General features: G+C 44.1%; 1 protein-coding gene across 1 annotated transcript; it reads left to right on the top strand.

Moving 5' to 3' along the window:
- Positions 1-241: 241 nt before the first annotated feature.
- Positions 242-15,431, top strand: LOC141479544 (p53 apoptosis effector related to PMP-22-like). The gene is made up of 3 exons (XM_074168777.1): positions 242-452; positions 14,474-14,617; positions 15,217-15,431. The coding sequence occupies exons 1-3, from the start codon at positions 242-244 to the stop codon at positions 15,429-15,431; spliced, it is 570 nt and encodes a 189-aa protein (XP_074024878.1).
- Positions 15,432-22,484: the final 7,053 nt, after the last annotated feature.

Here is a 22,484-nt window from a genome sequence, read left to right as displayed (position 1 = left end):
TACTCATCTGAATCTAGGTGGAGCTCCTTCCCTCCCTCCTTCCCTCCCTCCCTCCATCCTTCCCTCCCTCACTGCCGTGTCTCTCCTGATTAAAAACCTTTTCTCAGACACACGCACGGGCGCTGGTAGGGACCGGCGCTCACTTTCCAGCAGCTTCGCAGGAGCCCCCATCGCTTGCTGTCGCTGAATCCCCGGCGGAGACGGCCATCCTCGTCCCACCAGCTTCCCCCTGCCCTGCAAGATGGTGAAGTACGGCCTCGACTACACGCGGTGCAGATGGATCCTACCCCTGCTCCTGGGCATAGGCGTCATCTTCGGTATCATTGCGCTGGCGGGCAGGGGCTGGCTGGAGTCGCAGACCTTGCCCTACGTGCACCAGGCGTCGTTATGGGAGAGCTGCACCCGGCCTGCCCAGGGTGGGCCATGGAGCTGCGAGTCCCTCATGGGTTATGGTAAGTGCCTGCAAGGGTGGCGGGGAGCAGCCTCGGAAGCAGTGGCTCACGTCTCCGAGCCCGTCTTCCCTCAGCTCTCCTAACCGTATCGCCTAATATCTGGTGTCTATACGTGAAGTTACGGGCAACAGGGACTGTCACTGAAATACATCGGGGCTTTTGACTAACGGGATGAAGAAGAAAAATGCCCTCGCCTCTGTGCGGAAAGAAACCCGGTCGCTTTAGATGGTGGGTTGCATAGTATAAAAACCCCACACATTGTAAGGTAGCAGGGCAGAAATATTACAGCATTTAAGGTTTTCTTCCCCTTTTAGAAGAAGCTAGCAACCTCTTCTCGCTGATCACTGCTTTTCAAAGCTTAACGTCTACTGCTGATCAAATGTCCAAACAGCAAGGTGGGTCGGGAAGCCTGGCATTAGCCTGATAAACCAGCCTGGAGCGCCAGCAAGAAATGGGGAGGTGAAAATATAAGATGGTAGGAAGATATTCCCAGGGAGTGTCAGGCTGCAGAATGCTGCCCTGAAACTGCTCCGGTAGGTGGGTCGTGTGAAAGAGTCTCCTTGTGATTATGAAAGAAAGCAGCTTTAAAAGATGAAAGGATTTCTTGTTTGTAGCGAGTTTTGGTTAAGTAGGCTATTAAACATGTTGACCCAGGTGCAACCTTCAGCTTGAAAAGATGTAAACCACTGAGTCTGGGAGAACAGGCCAAGAGAAGGATCACTCTAGATGTGCCCTATTTCTTTTTTTTCCCTTTTCTACTTTTTTTTTTTTTTTTTCTGAAACAAGTTATTGTGAGTGATGAGCTGTTAACCTGAGCCAGGAGGAAAGTTCAAGCATCCTTCCAATTTATGCTAATTCAAATCAAAAGGAAGAACGTTTTCTCTAAGGCTCAGAATCTCAGCTGCTCTTGTTGAAAATGAGTGTAAAAACCCTGGCAGAAGCAATCTCGGGAATCATTTATCACAGCTTTTCGAAGTTGTTCCTGAAAGTGTATTGTTTACGGTCAAACTCTACCTTCTGTGCCCAAAATTCAGCTGTAAGGAGCTCATTGCAGCAGCCCTCTGTGATCGTAGGGCTCCAGGACAAGATTGGCTCCATTCAGCATCACTCCCAGTCCTGCTCTCAGAGCTCCTGCGTCAGATCTGTGCCCTCCTGTGGCTGGGCATAGACCAACCCAGAAAATTGGCCTCTGGTACATGGCACTGGAGAGCACAGTGAGACCACGGAGCTCAGCAAAGGGCTTCTCAGTCCTGAGTTTCCATGGAAAGTGAGCCCTCCTCCTGATCTCCAGGTTAGGCCCTATCTGTGTCATTTCTGTGTCCAGCTTTAACTGGACAGAAAATAATTAAAAGTTTTACCTCACTTCTCTTGGTAATACGAGAGAAGTTTCATCTCGCTTCCAGTTCCTACACAGTTGTTTGGCATTTCACTTCCTTCCCTATCCTTCCTCTCTCTTACATGCTTAAATTCTGCAGTCATATGCGCAGTTTCCCACTGGAGAGCATCTACAGACAAACCAGGGAGGTCATCCTCTGTGTGGACTATCACATGATATCTGGGGTTATCATGAATCACATCCATAGTAAGTCCAGCACTTCTAATGCAGAAATGTTGGACATAGCAGACACATGCAGAATATTCTCCAGTGCGTACTTTGAAGACTCAGCTGATGCTTCTGAGAGCATTAGAAACGCCATTCATGTGTTGTGTGATTGTATCTCAGTGGGCATGCATCTGTCGTTTGACCTCTTCAAGCTTATTAAAAACTTGGAAAACCTAAGCAAATCCTCAGAATCCTCCTGGACAAAATTTCCAGGTGGTAAATGAAGATACATCTGGGACAATGGAGTCATTTAGTCAATGGAAGAATATGGAAAGCGTGTATGTAAAAAAAATGTGTGTTTAGGCCAAGTGAGAGTGGATTACGCTGCCAGGCTTCTGCTTTGGCAAGATTGTGCCACTACAATGTAGATCTCAGCCACCGCAGGAATGGGTTACCCCTAACCCGTAAGAGGTCTGTAGACCTGACCGTTAAGGATGCAAACTCATGTCCCAGTCCTGATCCTTTCCAGCCCCTTCCTTCAGACACCTTCTCTCCAGAGGTGGGATGTGTTCAGATCCAATCCTGTCCTCTGGTTTTCCTGTCATTCTGTCCTTGCTCAGTTGGTGTGGGGTTGGGATTTTATTTCTGGGGCTCTTGCCTTTCCTCACTCAGGACACAGGTGCCTGATGCTGGTCTTGGATTCCACCCAAAAGACCAGGCCATGAGAGAGCATCTCACTTGAAAGCATCCAGGTCTTGTGTTGAGCCTGTTTCTACCTGCCTCAGTGCTGAGACACAGGGTTTTAATAATTCTGGGATTATGTTTATCCACACTGCTTCAGGAAGGTCAGAGAAAACAAGCACTCAGCATCATGTTCTGTGGGATCTTTAACTTCGTACCGTGCCAAGTTAAACACGGTGCTGGATAAACAAAGTGTAATTACAGCCTTCCCGAGCACAGAGACAAAAGTCGTGATACAAACAGGAAGGACAGAAGTGTTTTACATCTTTCCTGAGATGAACTCTTGCCTTCCCTCCTCTTTTCCACAGTTCCCATCTCCTTTCCTCTGGGCTTTACTCTCAGGTTCCCTGCTCAATCTGCCACAGGCTGAGTAGGTACTGAAATTTGGTCTTCCTGCAGGGATGGTTTCACTGACATATGCGATGCGCACGTGTATCCCAGCAGCTGCCAGCAAATATTCTCAACATGACTTGGACCGTGTAGCTGTGTTAATCCACTGCAGACATCTTCATCCTATCATAATTAGATATAATTGTAACGTTCTTGCAGGTTGTTCAACACAATGTGCAAATTGAAATGAAATTCTCCACCTGCAATGTTTATAATTCCCCTTGAATCTCTGCTGTTTGGCATAAGGTATATATATATACAACGAAGACAAAAACCCAACATCATTGAGGTTGGTCACATTGGAAGGGAAGAAGGCTGAGTGTTCAATTGATTGCACAAGCGGAGTTTGGAGCCTCCAAATAGTTGCTTAAACTGGCAGAATTTAAACCTCACAGGGAACATGAGGCCTGTAATTTATTTATTTATTTATTTATTTATTTATTTATTTTTGGAAAGCCAGTAGAGTAACTCCACTGGTGCAGTTATTTTCTGTGAAAATATCTGCACACCCTTGGTCTTTTGGAAAGTTTATGAACTCTGTGGAAAGTGAGAATATGAGGAGTTTCTACACTTTGTTATCTTCTCCAAGAGTTCAGATCTTCTGCTTTAACCATGTGACACCAGCACTCATCTAGACTTTATCAGAAGTCTTTTGCTTTTCAAGCGTATTTAGCTCAAATAAATAGAACTTCCTAGGAAAAAATATCTAGTGCATTTGGCCACTTACTAGAAATGCTTGGAGGTTAGGATGAGGGACTGAGAGAGCAAACTGTAGCTCTGCAGTACTCTGACACTCGGAACAAATAAAGGTCTCAAGCTTATAACATACTTGGACCTTTACAAAGACAGAAAGACTTTTTTGATAGATAATGAGCACAATATGGAATGTATCTGGCTGGGACATGGCTGAGCTTGCACAGAAAACACAGAGGTTAAATCCCTTCCTGAAGCTGGCACAGCACTCCTTTGTTTTTCTTGATTTTTGGCTATGTAACCTCTCTTGAACAAGGTGTGTCTTGCAGACCTGAGACACTTTTTCCATGTGTAATTTATTCTACTGCAGGCTTTGAAGTTGTTTAAACATGTGTGGGTTTGGTTGGGGGAAAATAACTGATTTTATTTTATTAGTCCCAATGTGATGCACAATAGGATGAAAAACTCATGGTTACACTTCTTCCATCTTATGTTCCACCCAGCCCTGCAGCTCTTCCACTGGTGCAGATGCTGCTGCCAAAAACTGCAATCTTAAAGCTCTAAATTTAGGTTGAAGTGGTCAGCTCATTTGCATGGTGAAAACAGATTTTTTGGGGAAAAAAGTCAGCAAAAGGCATTTCCACATGACAAGTGGAATCCAGATCTTCAGTTATTTTCCCATCATTCAATTCAATTACAACCTTTTCCTAGGATTTGTGGAAGGTTTAGTGGCTGTGGGGATTAGTGGAGGAATGAATCATTTAGCCATCTGGAAAGGACAACTTCCTGCACCTTGTCTTCCAGGCAAATTTGCCTTTATCAGGCTCTCGGGTGTGGGGAATCTCTTGCCATGATGAAGCACCATTTATGACTCCGGAGGAATAACAAAAAGGATATCACTTGCTAAAAATCCCCAGCTAATGACACAACAGGGAGGTACATGGTGTGGTCAGGAGCAGTCTCTGAGCAGCAAAGGACTTCTTTTGGTACTACACTTACTTGCACTGCTGGCCGCGTAGTTCTCCGTCCGGAAAACCAACTTCTCCAGCAGACCAGTGACTCATCACACCTGGGGCACGGGACAGACCAGACGCTGAGTTTCCCAGTTGCCGCACTGCCTGCATAAAACTGCTTCGCCTTCCCCCACGTTCCCATCACATCTGACAGCCACCACCTCATCCCACGTGTGGGGAAGCCCTTGCTGACCTCCAGCCGAAGCAAGTGCCCTGAGCAGAGTGACATGGGGACATTTCCAGAGGGATGGGCTGGGAGACAGCCCCTCTAAGGAGGGCCTGGGAGAAGGAGCAGGCTGTCCCGGCGGCTCTTTGGCATCCCAGGGTGTCTGCATGTAGGAATAGAAAGGAAGCAAACGAGTAACTGTGCTTTCGAAGCAGGGGGAAACCAGCTCAAGTCTTGGGGCCCTTATTGCAGACTTTCCCTGAAGTCAAGGCTCTGCACATGAAGGCTTTCAGAATTTGGTAAAATTCAGGTAGATTTGGAAAAGTGTCCTTGCAGCTGGGAAACAAAGGCTGGGGAGGTTTCTGGCCGGTCCAAGGAAGCCCGTGGGAGAGCCCAGGGTGGGGTACAGCTCTATGCTCTGTGCGGTGCCTGGATTACAGGGCAAACCTTGACTTCTTTGACACAGGGTGAACGGAAAACGGAAGCTTGTTGCTGTTCCTGCTGCACTGTAGCACGAAACAGTTATATTTATATAATACGGTGACTGCCAGTGATTTTAATGACGGTGCATAGAGAAGCACACGATATCCTAAGTCATCGGTCTCCTAAAAGTGTAACGTTACCTGGGACTAACCAGTGAGAAATGAGATTACAAGATTGGTTACTTAGTAACGTATTCAATATTCAATCATTATTCAAAACTTAGAAAATACATGCTCAATTAAATGCGTATGGTAATGAAAAATTTCACAACAACATTATATTTCATGAACTCTGATGCAAGAAAGAAAGAACAAATTTGACTTCTTTTCCCTAGCTTGTAGGAGACACTAGAGAGGTATGAGAGAAGGGAATCAAGCCCAGAGCATTTAATTACCATGGCAATTTTCATTCCTCATCTGCAATTGCTAGCATGCTTTCCCTTGTAATGTTAGGGCTTTTATATGTTTAGTGGCAGATTCATTTAATCGGACTCTTTTCTAAATAATAGTTATGCTCTTCAGCAATTATCTCTACAGAGGGCAATTGCGGATGGCATCCCACTGTTTATTATCCAACTTCCCTTTAATAATTACAGTTGAATTGGGTGGAAAAATAGCAATCGTGTGGAGGGTTCTCACTTCCCCATCAGGATGTGATCTGCTGGTGTTGAGGATTCTATGAATTTCACTGAATTTCACTGAATTTTTAGAGTTGGAAAGGACCATAAAGATCATCTAGTCCAACTCCCCTGCCGAAGCAGGATTGCCCAGAGCATGTCAGAGCATGTTACTCAGGACTGCATCCAGGCGGGTCTTGAAAATCTCCAAAGAAGGGGACTCCACAACCTCCCTGGGCAGCCTGTTCCAGGGCTCTGTCACCCTCACTGTGAAGAAGTTTTTCTCATATTTGAGTGGAACCTCCTATGTTCCAACTTGTGCCCATTGCCCCTCGTCCTCTCACTGGCAACCACTGAAAAGAGTCTGGCTCCCTCCTCCTTCATCCCACCCTTTAGATACTTATAAGCATTGATAAGGTCTCCCCTCAGCCTTCTCTTCTCCAGGCTAAAGAGTCCCAGCTTTCTCAGCCTTTCTTCATAACGGAGATGCTCCAATCCCTTAATCATCTTTGTTGCCCTTCGCCAGACTCTTTCCAGTAGTTCCCTTTCCCTCTTGAATTGGGGAGCCCAGAACTGGATGCAGTATTCCGGTTGTGGCCTCACCAGTGCAGAGTAGAGGGGGAGAATGACCTCCCTCGACCTACTGGCCACACTCTTCCCTATGCAGCCCAGGATTCCGTTGGCCTTCCTGGCCACAAGAGCACACTGCTTGCTCATTGTCATTTTGCTGTCTACCAGGACCCCCAGATCTCTCTTTTCAGAACTTGAAGATCCTCAACACTTTGCAACGTCAGGACCTTAAATCCTCGAGAGGACACTGTTCACTTACACACACACAGGAGGCCTCTCTTGCTGAAAAATGTGTGGAAACTTGTGGCTAAACTCTCGTTTCTCTTCACCTCATCTCTTCCTCTAGTTTTTTGAGGCAATCTGATACAGCAGGGCTACAATAACCTCTCCGTAGTCTGAACAGTGATAAGGGCTGCGAGGTGGATGTGAAATTCCCCTGTTGGGTTAAACAGTCAGGTTACTTTGGCAGGAAAGGAGTTAGGCCGGAAAAGAAACAAAACACTCAAAACACTGTTTTTTTTTTCACATTTCCATATCACTTCTCACCAACTGCTTGCATTGTTCTGTGCAACCTTGAGCACGCTGAGTCAGTGAGCATTGTGGTGCCGTGATTCTTCTTTGTCAAGCACCATTACCAAATCTCTCATCACTCAAAAATTCCCGGGAACTCGAGGCAGTTTGTGGAGTGTGGAGGGTAGCCCGTATCCCAGAGGTTTCTGGCTTCCTTCTGCTGGCACTAAACGACACTTAAAGATCACACGCAGTCCCGCTGAAGTCCTAATCTGCAGTTGAACACATCTAATGTCACCTACCATGCTGAATATGCACACTGTGCCCAAATCAGGCCCCAGACGTGGGAAGTCCCTGTGTGGTTCATTAACTACCCCGCCAGCAGTAAGTGGCAAGTGAGGAAGACTTTCAGGATGCAAAAAGCTATTGTAAAAGCTTGCGAAAGCTATTTTGTTCACAAGATGAGCAAACAGAGCTTATGATGTATTTTATGAGCACAAAGTACCCTTTCTGCTTATACGTTGGGGTTTTTTTTTTCACAAATGGTAAAATTCTGCTTCTAACAGAAAATTAGATCCAGATTCAGAACTGCTCTCTACCAGAGAGAAAATCCCTAGTGCAAAAGGCGACTTTCGGCAAGGGTTCAGACCAAAGTTTGCTCACAGCATGAAAACTGCAGATCAAGAGTGAGAACAATACTTGCTGCATATGGAAATGAGATGTAAATTCTGTGTTCCTCAGCCTCAAATGGCCCTGGGAATACAGAACTTAAAAAGAGGTTTTTGGAAAGGTTCCACTCTGCTGCTTCAATTAAAACTCCTAGTTCGTAGGCTGTGTTATCATGGAAATAGATTCTGTTTAATTTACACTAAATATTTTAACCCGTCTTTATCTCAGGGGTAGTTTGGGAGCAGGTACATCTGGCTTCTCTGATTAACTGAGCTTATGTGTATGTTCTGATTCATCAGTACGTTACCTGCTTTATTTACCTGACCATCCCAACACCAATATACACATGCAGGTGTATGCAATCCTGCTTTGATTTAAAATAAATAGGAAAAAATAGGAGGAAAAAAATGTTACAGCATTAAAGTGTGTAAGACTGAGCTTTAATCCCGGGATGTTCTCAATGTATGCAACTGCTTCTGAAGATAATGCGAGATAGGGGTACTCCCTGACTCTCTCATGAGCAAACCTTTAATTTCGAGGCACTGTGTGCACATTATATTTAATAGCTAACTTACTCCCTTGGTGCTCCCTTTGATGATGGCTCTACGCCCTCTGCCACTTCTGCCTCCCTGGCGCTAACTAAGCATCAAGGAGCAGCCCTCATTAATACCAGATTTGCAGAAGCCAGCTTCTAAGTCAAGCTTGTACATGCCTGGGCTTATGATGAGATGAATTCAAACCACTCCCTCAAGATGTAACTGCTCCTCCCCTCAAATTCAAGTCGGAAAGGCTTCTAAGTTGAATTGCTTACCTCAGTAAGAGAAGAGGTTTGCAGAAGTACATAAAGGCTTGGATGCAGGCTTTGCCTGTGTACATTTGTGAGTGAGGTCAGAGTGATGGGGAATTAATAGGTTTTTGCTTTAAAGTAGTTCAAGTCCACCAAGCCAAACTGAGCTATCACTTTAGCACTAAGCTGTGGTCAAGACACTGCTTTCTGCTAACATATACTGTGTTTTACTGATAGATGGCCTGTGCATAAATGGTCTTTTACTTACTGTTGTTATTTAAAATCATTGTTATGGGGTAAACGTCCTAAATTCCTAATCCTTTCTCATACCTGCTGTTAATCACTGAGAAACTTTTGCAATGAAATTATCTTAGTGTGAACCTAAATAAATAATTCTCTGCTTCCATGGTTGTCTAAGAAAAGGCAAGCTTAAAGCTGGTTCCTGCTCACATAAAAATGGCTTGTGTGTTATTAGATAGTAATCTGTTATTAAATGAGAAATCCATATTAACTGCCAATGAATTCTAAAGAAGTAATGCTAAGGGAAAAAGAACAGAGTTATCAGCTCGTAACCCTTCAGCTGATAAATTGTGTTGTGAGTTAATGAGTCTGATGGGCCATCTTAGGATTCAAGTTAAGCAGAACACAAGTTCTGCTGAAGACACGTTCGCTTTCACAGGGAAACTTTCTCGAGAACAAACCGAAATGAAATGGGTAAAACCCTGCCAAAGCAGTTCCTTTCCGAAGTGAAGCGTGTGCTCTGCAGAGTTCACCACGCCCTGATGAAGAACGTCAGGTTGAGAAACCTAAGCGAGTTCAGCTTTGTTTCCAAAATAATGCTCTTTCCCTTTAATCAGGGAGACGTAAAACAGGTTGAGCTCTGCAAACTCAGCCTGGAAACATCCTCATTACGTACAACACAGCGATGAATCACCGCCACGGCAGATCTTAGGTCTTGTAAGAATCGCTTTGCAAGACTGGAGCTAGAACTGCAGGGTGTGTGTTTCTTTCCCTTGGTGGTGTGAAGAATAACAGAGCAAAATATTAGTCCCTTACATTTTCTTTGCCCTCCCTCACTGTGTCTTTTGAATTTAAACTATCCTTCCTAAAACAGCTGCGCTATTGCCCGCGGTGGACGATGTGTTAAAACAATTAGTCAGCAAGAACCTGTAGATAATTATCGGTATCTGCACGCTGGCAATAAACATTTGTTTTTCTTCCCAGTGCTAGTGTTGTATTTAGCTTCAAGCCAGGAGGAAAATTTGCAGAATTATGTTCTTATTGATTAAACCAGGAGAAGGACTTCTGGACTCCCTGGGGTTGCTTACAGAAAAGGTCACCCAAAGAGAGAGACTCTGTAGTTCATGTGGTCTGGGGACACCAGATCAAGAAAAAACACGAGAACAGCATTGTGAATATTTTCCCATGTTTCAAACCACATACAGCAGAAACAGAGAAATTCGTATTTCTCCTGGGGGAAGCAGACTTCGCATGCTTTTTTCAAGGCACAGCAGCTCTTTTCTGAAGGCAGTGTTTGGAGCACGAAGCTCAGCAGGCTAAGGAAAGGCTGGATCTGGTGGTTCAAAGTTTTGGCTCCACTTACTGCTGAGCGAGGAAGTTAATTTCCTCGTGTGTGAAGCACAGACAGTGTTTACTCCTTTGCAAACTGGAAAACGTATGAGGGAGCAAAATCAGGAAGGCAGGAAACTGGAGAAGCTCTTAGTCCTGGATCCCTAATGGAGTCCATCAGCTTCCCTATGGCTGCAGGCAGCGATGGGATGTTCAGGACGTGTGTAGGTGGTGCAATACAAGAGGTAGTCATGCTGCCTCTAAACTGAGTTAGCTTTAATGGCAGAGTAATGAAGCTGTGGTGTTAGTGTATACTGTCTCAGCTAATTACCTTGCTCATAAGCTACAGTGAGCTCTCTACTGGCATAGGTGGGCTCTTTCTGGTTTCTAAATTAGCTCAGGGGTCTTCCCACACAGCAGGGAGTTTTAGAAGGCCGGCACTTATTTTCATTTTCCAGTAGTCACATATTGCTGCGTCCACCGGTGGGTAGTCAGGACTCTTACAAATCATTGCTGATTGACTTCCAATTGGTAAATAGAAGCACTCTCCTTGCTGTGCTTGAGATAGGCGTCACACGTGAGCTCCTTTTGTCCGTTTTGGGGTAGCAAGGTCTTGTTTTAAGATGAAATTGCTCAGAAAATTGCCAGCTAGAAGGTGTTTTTAAGAGCGGACGGCGTGTAGCTTCCTACAAACCCTTTCATAGTGTTCATTGGTGTTCCTGCAGCTGATACAGGAGCTGGAAGAGGGAGAAATAGGACCGGCAGGCAAGTGTTACAGGATCCTGCTGGTATTCAAGGACACTCTTGCATAAACACACAATTCTTTTCTAACAAGTACGTTTTAACTCTTAAACAACCAAGACATCACTGCCATTTTTGGGGCCTGAGAAAACAGATCTCACACATTCCTGCATATTTTCACAGACGCCGCTTGATCTCCCATAACCTGCTGCTCCCTCTGTTTCTATTTTTGATTTGATGAGAGGTGGACGGGATCCTTTCAGCTTTCAGCTGGCCTCTCTCTAGAGTCAGGTGTACTTTGAGCTGGTGTTGCTCCTGTGATGATTCTTTGGACTGGAGTTTACTTTTTTAAGAAAAAGCTTTGCAGTTAGAACAATTTATTTATGCTTTTGCTTTATGTTAAAGCTAAAAAAACCCACCACACTGGAAGATAAGAATATATTTGGGACCAGATTAGGTCCTCGCTTGTCAGTGTTTTCTGACCAATTTAATTCTTCCAAGTCTGGCATTTTAAAGGAATTGTAAGTCTTAGTTTTATTGGTAAACACACTAAGCTACTCTAGTGATCCTGGCTGGCACAAGGGAAAATAAACATCTGAGACATAGAAACAGTTGCAATTATTCCTATAAAAAGCTTTTGCTGCCTTTTACCCTAGAAATTTAAGGTGTTTGCAGGCTGTGGTTTTAGGCAACTGATAAATGGTACTTTTTGTAAAGGAAAGATGAAGTCAGGGTACCATTCCTCAAAAAAAAAAGCCACCCCATAGTGACTCTTCCATGCAATCCTTACTTGGAGCTGTGTATTGTTTTTTTTCTCAATGTTGAGTTAACTCTTTTTCTCTTTTGTAGAAGTAAGTATTGTAAAATTGGCTGTTTAGTGATTAAGCAATGCCTCCTAAAGATGTAAAGCATCCTGCATGTCTCTTCTTGCCAAATAGCCAGTGCCCGGCGGGCTGGGTGTGCGCCCCATCCCATCTGCTTTCGTACAGACACAGCATTTGTAACACCACTTCAGGAGAAACACCTGGGCGAGCCCAGCGGAGGAGGGAGACTGGTGGCATGGGCAAGGTGCCACCACGCATGGCTGCGGCCACCAGGCACTGCTCCCCTGACCCCCCAGCCCAGGCGATGCTCCCAACCCTGGGGGGATGTTGCTTTGCCATCAGCTGCTCGCGGGAAGCAAGGCTGAGCTTTGGCAGACCCTCTGCTGCCCACAGCAGTGGTGGTGTTGGCAGGGGGTGAGGCAAAACCCCCCACGTCTTATGGTGCCTCAGCACTTCCCAGCTGGGCAGCCGAGCTCTGAGGCTGCTCTGGGAAAGGACAGCCCTTCACCCAAGGGTTTTGCACTTAACCACAATCAGTTGTAACAAAAAAACCTAACAAAAACCATCATCTCCAGATGTCCTTGTCATTTCACCCTTCTGCCCAAAGTTATAGCTCTTGTATCCAAGAGCAGTGAGGTCCCTCCTGCTGAGCAACTTCTTTTATCCTAGAATCCTAGAATGATTCAGGTTGGAAGGGACCTTAGAGATCATCCAGTTCCAACCCCCTGCCATGGGCAGGGACACCTCCCACCAGACCAGGTTGCTCAAAGCCCCATCCAGCCTGGCCTTGAACCCCTCCAGGGATGGGGCAGCCACAGCTTCTCTGGGCAACCTGTTCCAGTGTCTCACCACCCTCACAGGAAAGAATTTTTTTCCTAATATCTTATTTAAGTCTCCCCACTTTCAGTTTAAAACCATTACCCCTTGTCCTATCGCTCTACTCCTTCATAAAGAGTCCCTCCCTAACTCTCCTGTAGCCCCCTTTAGGTACTGGAAGGCCAAGTGCACCTTTTTTTGCTGTTTTAGAGGGGTGACAGAGAGGCTGGGAGCAGGAGTATTCCCAACAGGGTAAACTGAACCAGGGCAGCACAAAAAATTCCTCTTCCTGGCTGTTTCCTTTGGTACTGTGCCTGAGGTGCCGTCCTCCCATCGGCATCACCACATTGCATCGACCCTTCTGTAAACTCCCCAAGAGGAGAATTTGGGCTAAAATACTGGGCTAGAAAATGAGATGTAGGCACATCTTTTCTGTCCCTTTCAGTCTTCTCAGGCACCTGCCTGTTTACAGGAAAAAATAATACAGCTGAAAAGCCCTATAAAGGAGACAAACTTTTTGGCATAAGGAAGAAAAAGGATACGACACAATAGTGAAAATACGGTGCAATTGCTCGAACTGAGCAGGGATCATAAAGAAGGGCTGAAAAGCAAATAAAAATGGAAATTGGTTTTGATGGGTTGATGGGAAGAAAGGTAGAGCTGGAAAATCCCAACCCATTTTTCTTGTCTAATAGCAGCAGTGGTGTGGGGCCTGGGGGGAAGAGAGGTTGAGCACCATGGTGTCACCCGCCGGGGACAGGACGGTGGCTTTCGTGCCTACCTGACAGTGGCTGGGGGGAAGGTAGGAGACACTTGCATGCTCGAAGCAAACAAATTGGCAGGTTACTGGGTATCAAAAATCTTAACTTACTCAGTTCCAGAGGGAACTTTTACCGAACAGCGTGCGCTGCGTTTAAGTTGAGTTATAATTATTGTCGGGGTTGTTTGGGTTGTGATAATTTTTCAGCTCTGCTGCTTTATATTTGGTTACAAGCTGACGCCTTACAAACACACAGTGTAGGCGAGGAGGTGAAGTCTGTAGTTGCCCAGCAGACTTCAACTGCCTACTCCATCTACACACACAATTTAAAAGCTGTCAGTGGGCTTTTTATATTCAGAAAAGGAGACACTTTGATCTCTTTGAGCAGTAGTTGCCCCTCAAGACTTAAAATATTGAATAAATAATACCTTTTTTTTTTTTTAGTTGTTATGCCAACACAGTATGCTTAGATCTGACATGTTGTAACACAAAGTTGTATAATTTGAAAATGAAAGTATTAATATCCTGAACAAGCTTTTCAAAATGAAACAGTTCTCACTTTGGATCAAAAGCAGATCAAAATTTCCCTGCAAAACAGATTCCAAATCCTTAGCTTCATTTAGGACACAGAGCTAAACAAAGGCTGAAAAGGCACAAACCACTGAATTTTGACTTTTATGGATCACTGCCATACCTTTGAATTTGCATACCGGCGTGGTAGTGCTTGTATAAACGCGTTTTTTTTAAAGGAAGAGTTTAATTACTTTCAGGGACAGTCTAATTCTCTTTGTCCATGCAAATTGCTGCTGGCTTTATGGCATCCGCTGAGGCAATGACATTTGTTATTGAAGGAGAGTGTCCTTTCTTATGTCTTTACAGTAATTTTTATCTCAGTTCTTAACTGTTAAATCTAAAGAGGAAGCTTGCACACAAGCCCCATTGCATTTTCTATGAGAGGTCAAAGCTGGTGTTTTTATGCATTCTGCACTTAGTGAACGATTTCTTGTGGCACGAAAATGTTCACCTACAAGAGGAGAGAGCTGACCTTCTCCCATTTCATTATAAACCAGAGAAAAATACCGCAAGAGATTATTTTGTTCCTTTCTAATGTATCTTCCTTCTGGTTTCAGCTTGGGGAAGAGCTGCTGCTGCCACATACCTGGTCGGCTTTTTACTTCTAGTCATCTGTTTTGCTCTGGCCATCATCGCATTTGCCATTGACACGCTTCGGTTCAACTTCATACGCGGGATCGGAGGCTTGCTTTTTGTCGCTGGTAAGGCAGTATATGCAGTCAAATTTAGCTTGTGCAGGTATATCCATACTAGAACTGGTATTTATCTCATCGATGCTTATAAATATCTAAAGGGTGGGTGTCAGGAGGATGGGACCAGACTCTTCTCAGTGATGCCCGGTGACAGGACAAGGGGCAATAGACACAAACCGGAACACGGGAAATTCCATCTAAACGTGAGGAGGAACTTCTTCAATTTGAGGGTGGCAGAGCCCTGGAACAGGCTGCCCAGAGAGCTGGTGGAGTCTCCTTCTCTGGAGACATTCAAAACCTGCTTGAACACGTTCCTGTTCAACCTGCTCTGGGTGGACCTGCTTTGGCGGGGGGGGGTTGGACTAGATGATCTCCAGAGGTCCCTTCCAACCCCATATCATTCTGTGATTCTGTGATTTCCCTCAGCTGATTCTATACCCAGGTCTTTGTATCCACTTAAACTCTCCATGAAAAATAATATAAAGTCTATCATGGATCAATTTTCAAATCCTCCAAACCATGGGTGGGTTTGGCTACAGGTATTACGGAGTCAGGCAACATGATGGTTGTTAGCTTAAACATTTTTTGTTTTTTTCCTGTTTCTTCAGCTGTGTTCTCCATCATGGGCCTGGTCATTTATCCAGTAAAGTTCTCCTCTGAAATCGACATGACAGGAATCAATATGTTCAGCTGGGCCTACGGCTTTGGCTGGACCACTGCCATTATGGAAATATGCTTGGGATTCTTCTTCTGCTGCCTTCCTAACTACGAAGATCAGATCTTGGGTAATGTGAAGCCCACATATTTTTACTCTTCCCCATAAGCACCAGGAAAAATGCATTTGTATTCCAGAGATATCTGACAGACCAACTATGCTTTCCAGAATATCGCCATCGGATGCTAGTAGAAAAGGCTGGAAACTTTTCAAATGTGTACAGAAAAACAGTACTGGCATTCTGCAATAAAGTTATCTACTCTATTTTGGATCTTCATATCTGATGTGGATTTATTAGATAAAGTCTAACCAGTAAAAAAACATTGTGTTTCCACATTCATTCCCATGAGGATGGTGTATGTGGATTCCATTGCATCTTAAATGCATTTATATTTCTAACTAAATTCAGAAAATCTTTTTAAACTGCCAGTAAAGAAAACAACATATATCATCTTCCTGAAGGAAAGCAGCTCACAAAAATCCCCTTTTGTATGTATCATCTTACTTTAATCTGAATATTTTTCACGTTCTTCAAGAAGCCAAATGCCTTAAACACTGACTGCCAAAGCAGCAAATTAGTGAGCTTCATAGTTTTGCTTCCATTTTTCATTCATTCACCTAAGCCATAGGGACAGGGTAAGAAAAGACAAGAGAAAGGCCCCTACCAAAGCCAGCATCTTGTCTATTACCCATCCATGTGGAATGTAAGTATTTATTTCTGAATATTTGTAAGAGTAAGGAAAGGCCATCAATAAACCCTTAAAAATCCTGGTAGCACAGAGCGGGCAGAGGCAGAGGGGATTTCAAGCCACCCCTGCAACCTACAGACCTGGTTCAAAGTGGCTCCTGGTGGGGTTTGTCTTCATGGGTACCTGCCTCTTTTACCTCCTGTATCAAAATCTATGGCTTTAAAAAGCTCTGTTATACTGGCCCAGCTCTTTTATCCAGCATAGAAGGGTCAGGAAGGACTTTAGCAGAGCTGTGGTTCCCCTCAGTGGACTAGGTACGCATCAGGAGTGGAGCTGGAGCTGTATGAATGTGGGTGTCAAACATTTGTTAAAAGACCGCTTTTTTCATTGGTTTGCTGTTCATAAGTATTTTAAAAGTGGAAAGATTATACCGTGAGATGCAACTGTAAAATGCATAAATACTTTTTACCATCTCATACTAAGGCTCTCATAGAGAAAAATCAGATCATAAACCACCTTTCAGTATCTCACACTCCACAGTGCTGCAAACCCAGATACAGTGCACTCAAAACTCTGCTGGTTTCTGCCTTGTTAATCCTAAATTTATAATGCTCCATTTCTCCTCTTAAGTGAAAAAAATTGGATAATTCTGCTACGTGGAAAAAGAAGTGCCACTGAAATCTTAGTTACAGAGGATTACTAGCTTCTAACACATCTGCAATTTTCTATCTATCTGTACTTTATGAAAAGAGCCCCAAGAAATATTTTTAACTGCAAAGAATGAGAGGTAGAAAAATATTTTAGTAAAACCTCTGGGAAGCTAAAATTAATAAAGGCACAGGACTTAACCTTTTTTTTTTTTTTTTTTTTTAAAGCTATTAACTCCATTCACTTTTATGGAGTGACTTTAAACTTTGATCAATAAACATGAGAGGTGTATCAAACAAATGGGGGGAGTATATGCAACAGGGAATAGTTATACAAGAACTTGCAAATACATTAAGAAGGTGTCTCCTGGTTGGATGGAAATTAAAAAGAAAGGGAGTTGAGAAACCAATTTGCATAAAATGGCTTGCAGTTCTTTATGTAATGTTTTATGTTCAGGAAAAAAATTATCATGAACCTTTTTATTATGCTTATTCTACCTAATAAATGATGGTACCTGTGCACTGTTTCAAAAGTGAGTCTTAGCTTTTGTTCTCTACTAAGAGCAGGGAAGTGTGGAAGCCCCCAAAGCCTCCTCTTCTTGGGCACCACCTTGGGGCCCTCGGCTACGCTGGCTGGATTTTGAGAGGGGAGAGTGACAAATCCAACATCACAACGGCTTGTATTATCCTTCAGTCCTATTCCAGCTTTCTCCTGGGGCCTTGAGAATAGTGGGCTTGCTCTCTTTGCTTATGGGCTAAGAAAAAGAAGCCGGTGTGGTCCCGCGCGATGTTTTTGCTCCAACGGATGTGTCAATTCCCTGAGGAAGCCAAAGAGAACTTGAGCAACCACTGATTGTATTTACAGGTTCTTTAACATTAGCTGGACACTGACCCAACATCTGGAGGTGGGGAAAGGTGTGCAAAACAAGGTTTAGGAGTGTGACTCCAACCTTGATGAGAAAGCAGAGCATAATTGAAAGGCAAAGAAAATCTCCAGTGACAGATCATCCCCCCTCCTCCCTTCTCTCCCTTGCTGCTCTCAGCAGCTTCACCACCTCCTCGTCCTCCTCTTTCTCCTTATCCTCCTCTTCCTCCTCCTCCTCCTCCCTAAGGGTAACAGAGCAGTGTCAGGGCTGGTGGCCGTGGCTCTATGGGACACAGCCCCAGTCCCCATTCCCCACTGCCACTGTCCTCTTCCTGGGAAGGAGGAGGGTTGAAGGACCACAGGGATCCCAGCACAGCTCCCTGCTCCAGACCCCCAGGGAAAGGCTTTCTCTAAGAAAAAGGAGGGGGTCAGGTGTGTATCCAACAAGCAGAGGCATCACAGGGGCTGAGGACCAAGTGCCTGCCTTTAGGGTAGTTTGCTTCCAGTCATGCCAGGCCAGTTCCCTGGAAGGCTGCTCTAAGGGTCTCCCCGGAGCCTTCTCTTCTCCAGGCTGAACAACCCCAACTCTCTCAGCCTGTCAAGATTAACTTGAGCTGAACCAGCATAGGAAAGTTTGGATTTTCAAGCGAAGGGGAAATTAGAGGAAGAAAAGACACCCCTTTAGTTCTGCATATCTGTTTGGCAGGGCTCTTGCTCTGAGTCTTACCTGTAAGAGAAAAGGGCTTTTAATCACTAAGAGCACAATAAAAGACCTAAAGTTTCTTTGTGCCCAATGGCAATGCTAAAGAGAGATCGGGAAAGAACAGATGTCTGCGAGATTTGGGTTTCAAGAACATCAGGTTTATTACAACAACAGAAGTAAAGACTTGACTGTCAAAGGCATTGCTGTTGTTCCTGTCAAATTAAGATTAGGGAAACATCCTCCAACAAACACATTCTATTTCATTCAACTACATTACTGAAAAGCAAAGGAAAAATTGTGCTGGAAACAAGTGGAATGTCGCGCAGCCCTACAGGTACAAACCGAAGCAGAAGAAATAATGAAAATTTTCTACTGGTAAGTTAGTATGTTCAATTTAATTCCTGGTGTTTCTGCCAAAGCTTGTGTAGCGTGGGCATCTTGGTCTTTTCAATTTCCTCTGCAAATATATCCATCTTTCACTATACATTTTCAGGCACCTGCCATCTGGTCTTAAAATACAGCTTACCTCCTAATCAATAATTCAAATGCAATCTAGGTTACAACTGTATTAAAGTTGCGCATATCTTGTTGAATGAACTAATGCTCCGAGTGAAGTTTTGACCCCATTGACATCACTTGCAAAACATTTATTGATTTTCCTGAGGCTCATATTTCATTCTTGAAGTGCAAACCCTTTTTTTACATGTGCTTGGAATCAATAGTGTCTCTACAGGCTGCTCTGCTTCTTCCAGCATCTCTCTTTGTTTCTGGAGTAGGACACTGGTCCGTTCAAGGTAAGGAACCAGAGGTACAGCAGACAGGATGATTCCCAGAATAAAGGACAATTCAATGTGTGCAAGATTAGCAGAATCTGGGTCATATTTAAATCACATTTTGTTAGACACATAACATGGTTGCAGTGAAAAGATTCCTTTTTTCTTTTGATACATCTCAGTTCTGCAACAGTTATTGCTTCTTAGAATTCAATTTCTTGGACTACTTCTTTGCACATTTCTATATTCAGTGAATTTTGGTGTGCTCTGAAGATGAGTAGATTTAAGAAAAGCATGAAACAATCAAGTTTGTGATAAGGGAAAACAAAATCAGCCCATTTGTATAGTCTGTCAGAAAGCGGGAATCAAACCATCTTATTAGAAGGACAGTGAACTGAGCAACCAAAGAGTTACTTCTTCAGAGTCATATTGGAAATTCAAATAAGAAAACTGAGAATTGAAAGATGCTATGCAGTTAATAACAGGGGGAGAGAGAGGAAGTCACACGGATCTTCCTTTATCTTTTTCCTCACTGTCAAAGTATTGCTAGAAATTTTGGTTTCAAGAAAAAATTGCTACTCTGCTGCAGCTGCATAATAATATCTAGACCTAAGTTTTATCTGCGAAGTTCTTCAGCAAAGCACCTGGATAACCTTTAGCCTGCAGATGGTTGTGATGGGGTCATCAGAGCTGTTTACAGAGCGATTCCTTAAGTGACTTACAGATGAGGGCCCGTATGCCTCTCTACACACACCGTTCCTTATTGATGTTACACATTAGTTCCACAGATTTCCTGCAGATGAAACGATATAGTAAATTTCTTCAATTTTGTTTTTAAACTTTTATGACCAGTGGGAAAATGCGGATGCATCACAGGATTTTGCATGTGTCTGCTGGGTGTGAGGAGAATTTATAGAAAAAACCTTTCAAAATAGTTTTACCGTTTATGATAAAGGTGGTGAGAGTAGATCAAACTGCCCTCTCTTGGATAGCTATTATGATACATCCTTTCACTTGTGCCACTGTTTGCCTGAGCCATCTGTTTTTCTGTAAAAATAGTTTTGTGAAAACCTACTCTAATGATCATATCATACTGAAAAGAAATTATATTAGGTATCCATGGAGAACCCATCATCAAGCACTTTAAATAGCCCTTGATTGTTCAAATGCAGTTCAGAGAGGGAGATGATGCCTGTAGGACTTTTCCACAGAATAGTTTAAACCCAAAAGAGGCAAATTCACTCAACTGTTGACTGTAGGGCCTGGGTTACGTGCCCAACTCCCCGTTTCTTACAAAGTAACTGGTGTCCTAGAGCCTTGTTCTTAGCAAAACAACAAACGTATAAGTCAAATGCAAACCAGAAAAACAGTGAAGGAAAAATATTACATAAAGGCATATACTTACACACATACTTTGTATCACCAATTAGTCTATAGTTGACCTCAATGGGAGACAGGTTTGGGTTTGCACTGTTATTTCCAGTTATTTCCAGTTTTTCATTCTTTTTTTTTTTTCCCCCATATGGAAATTTTCTCACCTCGCTTCTGTACGGTGTCACTGCTTTTTGGTAAGCTGTCCCAATTTTACCACAACCTGTTCTGACAAGCACACCCATGCTTGCCTCGCTCGTATCTGAAACTTATATGAAGTATTAATACAGCTAGGCTTTTATCCCTTAACCCTCCCTCTTTGCTTGAAGTAATAAAATCTTGCTGACATTAGGCAAATGAGAAGAATGGAAGATTTTCTCAGGCTGCTTTAGAATTAACTCTCAAAAGAAGAAAGAAACAAGAACCGAGATTCAAGAGGAAAACCCAGTCTAGTGCAAAAGTGGTATCTCAAAATCTGCTTGCAATCCTGACGGTAAATTAGTTTGGATTGATTATGAGCCAAATTACCTTTGCAGCCCCCTCCCTTCATGTGAGCGTGTACTCTCTGCTGCCTTGCAGTTTTTCACTGACATCAACAAATCTTCTGGGCACTGGTTTCCATGTCCTCCAGTACAAAGAAGGAGGAGCTGCCCATCGCCTCTGCCTCTTACAGTGCCCAGGGGAGAGAGTTTGAGGGGAGCCCAAAGGACTCATTTGGCTGGTGCCTTCATGGCAGGAGAGGATGGTTACCCACCTGGGTGGAAAGTTTCCCTCAGTTTTAGCTTACAGTCCCAAACGAGTCACTGGCAAGTTGAAATTGCCATTTCATTCAGATGAGAGGGCTGTGTGTGGGGGCAGATGAAGGTTGGAGACTCACAATGGTTAGCCCAAGACAGAAAAATATTCTTGTAAAATCAAAAATTCACTGTGTCAAGATTTACAACCTTCCTTAGGATACTCCCATGTATAGCACATGGAAAAAAGGGAGGGAACAGAGGTGCCTGTTTATTTTCATAATTGCTAGGCCTGGTGCTTTGGCACCAAGAGATACTCGTTGGATTAGTGTCAGGAGGATGAGTACAAAGAGCTGAAGAGCTTTACACTTTGCCCTGAGTCACAGCATGGGTGAGGACCTCCTGAGTCACCAAGTGCTGTCCCTGGCTATCAGAGAAAATTTATTATCTCGTTCATTATGTGATCCCAGCTCTGCTTTGCCATCCGCCTTCCACAGGAGGCTGATCTGAAATATCACCTGAGAGTTGGCCTCTGATTTCCATCCAACACCTGTCACTAGCCAGATGATAAGTACCTCTCCCCCTGGCACTACCCAGACCTCACCCTTGGGGCAGCATCGCTGCCTCTGAGCTCTCCTCCAGCACGACTTCTTGTTTCAGCTGCCAGAACTTGCATTTTTGCTTGCTCCAGGCCCTTCAACGCATCCTTCCCCGAGGAGAATGTTGCCTTCCAACTCTGTGCTCCTGTCCTGACTGCTGCCTCACTTCCCACGACTGCCACTCTGGATAATTACTGCCATCCTCAGCAGTGTCCTGGGCATCCTTCAGGTCCCTCCTTTCCCGTGCCCAGCCTAGGGCATAGTTATTCTGCGCTGGCCACCCAACAGCCTGATGGGGAGCATTCCTCAAGCCATCCATGTGAGCAGGCTGGAGCGGAGCCTGGCTCATCTCTGTGGTAGAACAAGCTTGAACAGCATCTAGGCCATCAAAAGGGAGCACTGAAAGGAAAAAAAAAAAAAAAAAAGGTGAAGAATGAGGTAAAAGCAAACTTCAGTTCTCCATCTGCACAGTTAAAACAAATAAGGTCAAGGTCACAAGAACTGTTTGCTAAAACACTTTTTGCAATGGTGGACTTGCAATGACATGCTCTGCCTTCACCTCCCAAGCTCTTGAGGGCACTTGGGAATCATGGTGCTAGCAGGGATGGGTCCTCTAAAGGTTCAAAGAAAGCGCGAGGGTTTCTCCTCCATATACATTTCCACCTCCTCCTAGTGATACAACCCAAAGATGGCTCTGGAACCTGCCATGGGAGTGGAACTAACATGAAGCAATCCAACCAAAATAGCTCCAAGGAGGAAAAATGGCTTCAGGCATCACAG

This window comes from Numenius arquata, chromosome 2, assembly GCF_964106895.1.
Source record: "Numenius arquata chromosome 2, bNumArq3.hap1.1, whole genome shotgun sequence".
Classification (NCBI taxonomy): domain Eukaryota; kingdom Metazoa; phylum Chordata; class Aves; order Charadriiformes; family Scolopacidae; genus Numenius; species Numenius arquata.
This window is presented reverse-complemented; position numbering and strand designations above follow the sequence as displayed.

What these genes read in the sequence shown, in the direction of transcription:
- LOC141479544 (XM_074168777.1), top strand. Translation starts at nt 242, where the DNA reads ATGGTGAAGTACGGCCTCGACTACACGCGGTGCAGATGGATCCTACCC. An exon ending in CGAGTCCCTCATGGGTTATG is followed by an intron (nt 453 to 14,473) that starts GTAAGTGCCTGC and finishes TTCTGGTTTCAG; the next exon opens with CTTGGGGAAGAGCTGCTGCT. An exon ending in AGGCTTGCTTTTTGTCGCTG is followed by an intron (nt 14,618 to 15,216) that starts GTAAGGCAGTAT and finishes CTGTTTCTTCAG; the next exon opens with CTGTGTTCTCCATCATGGGC.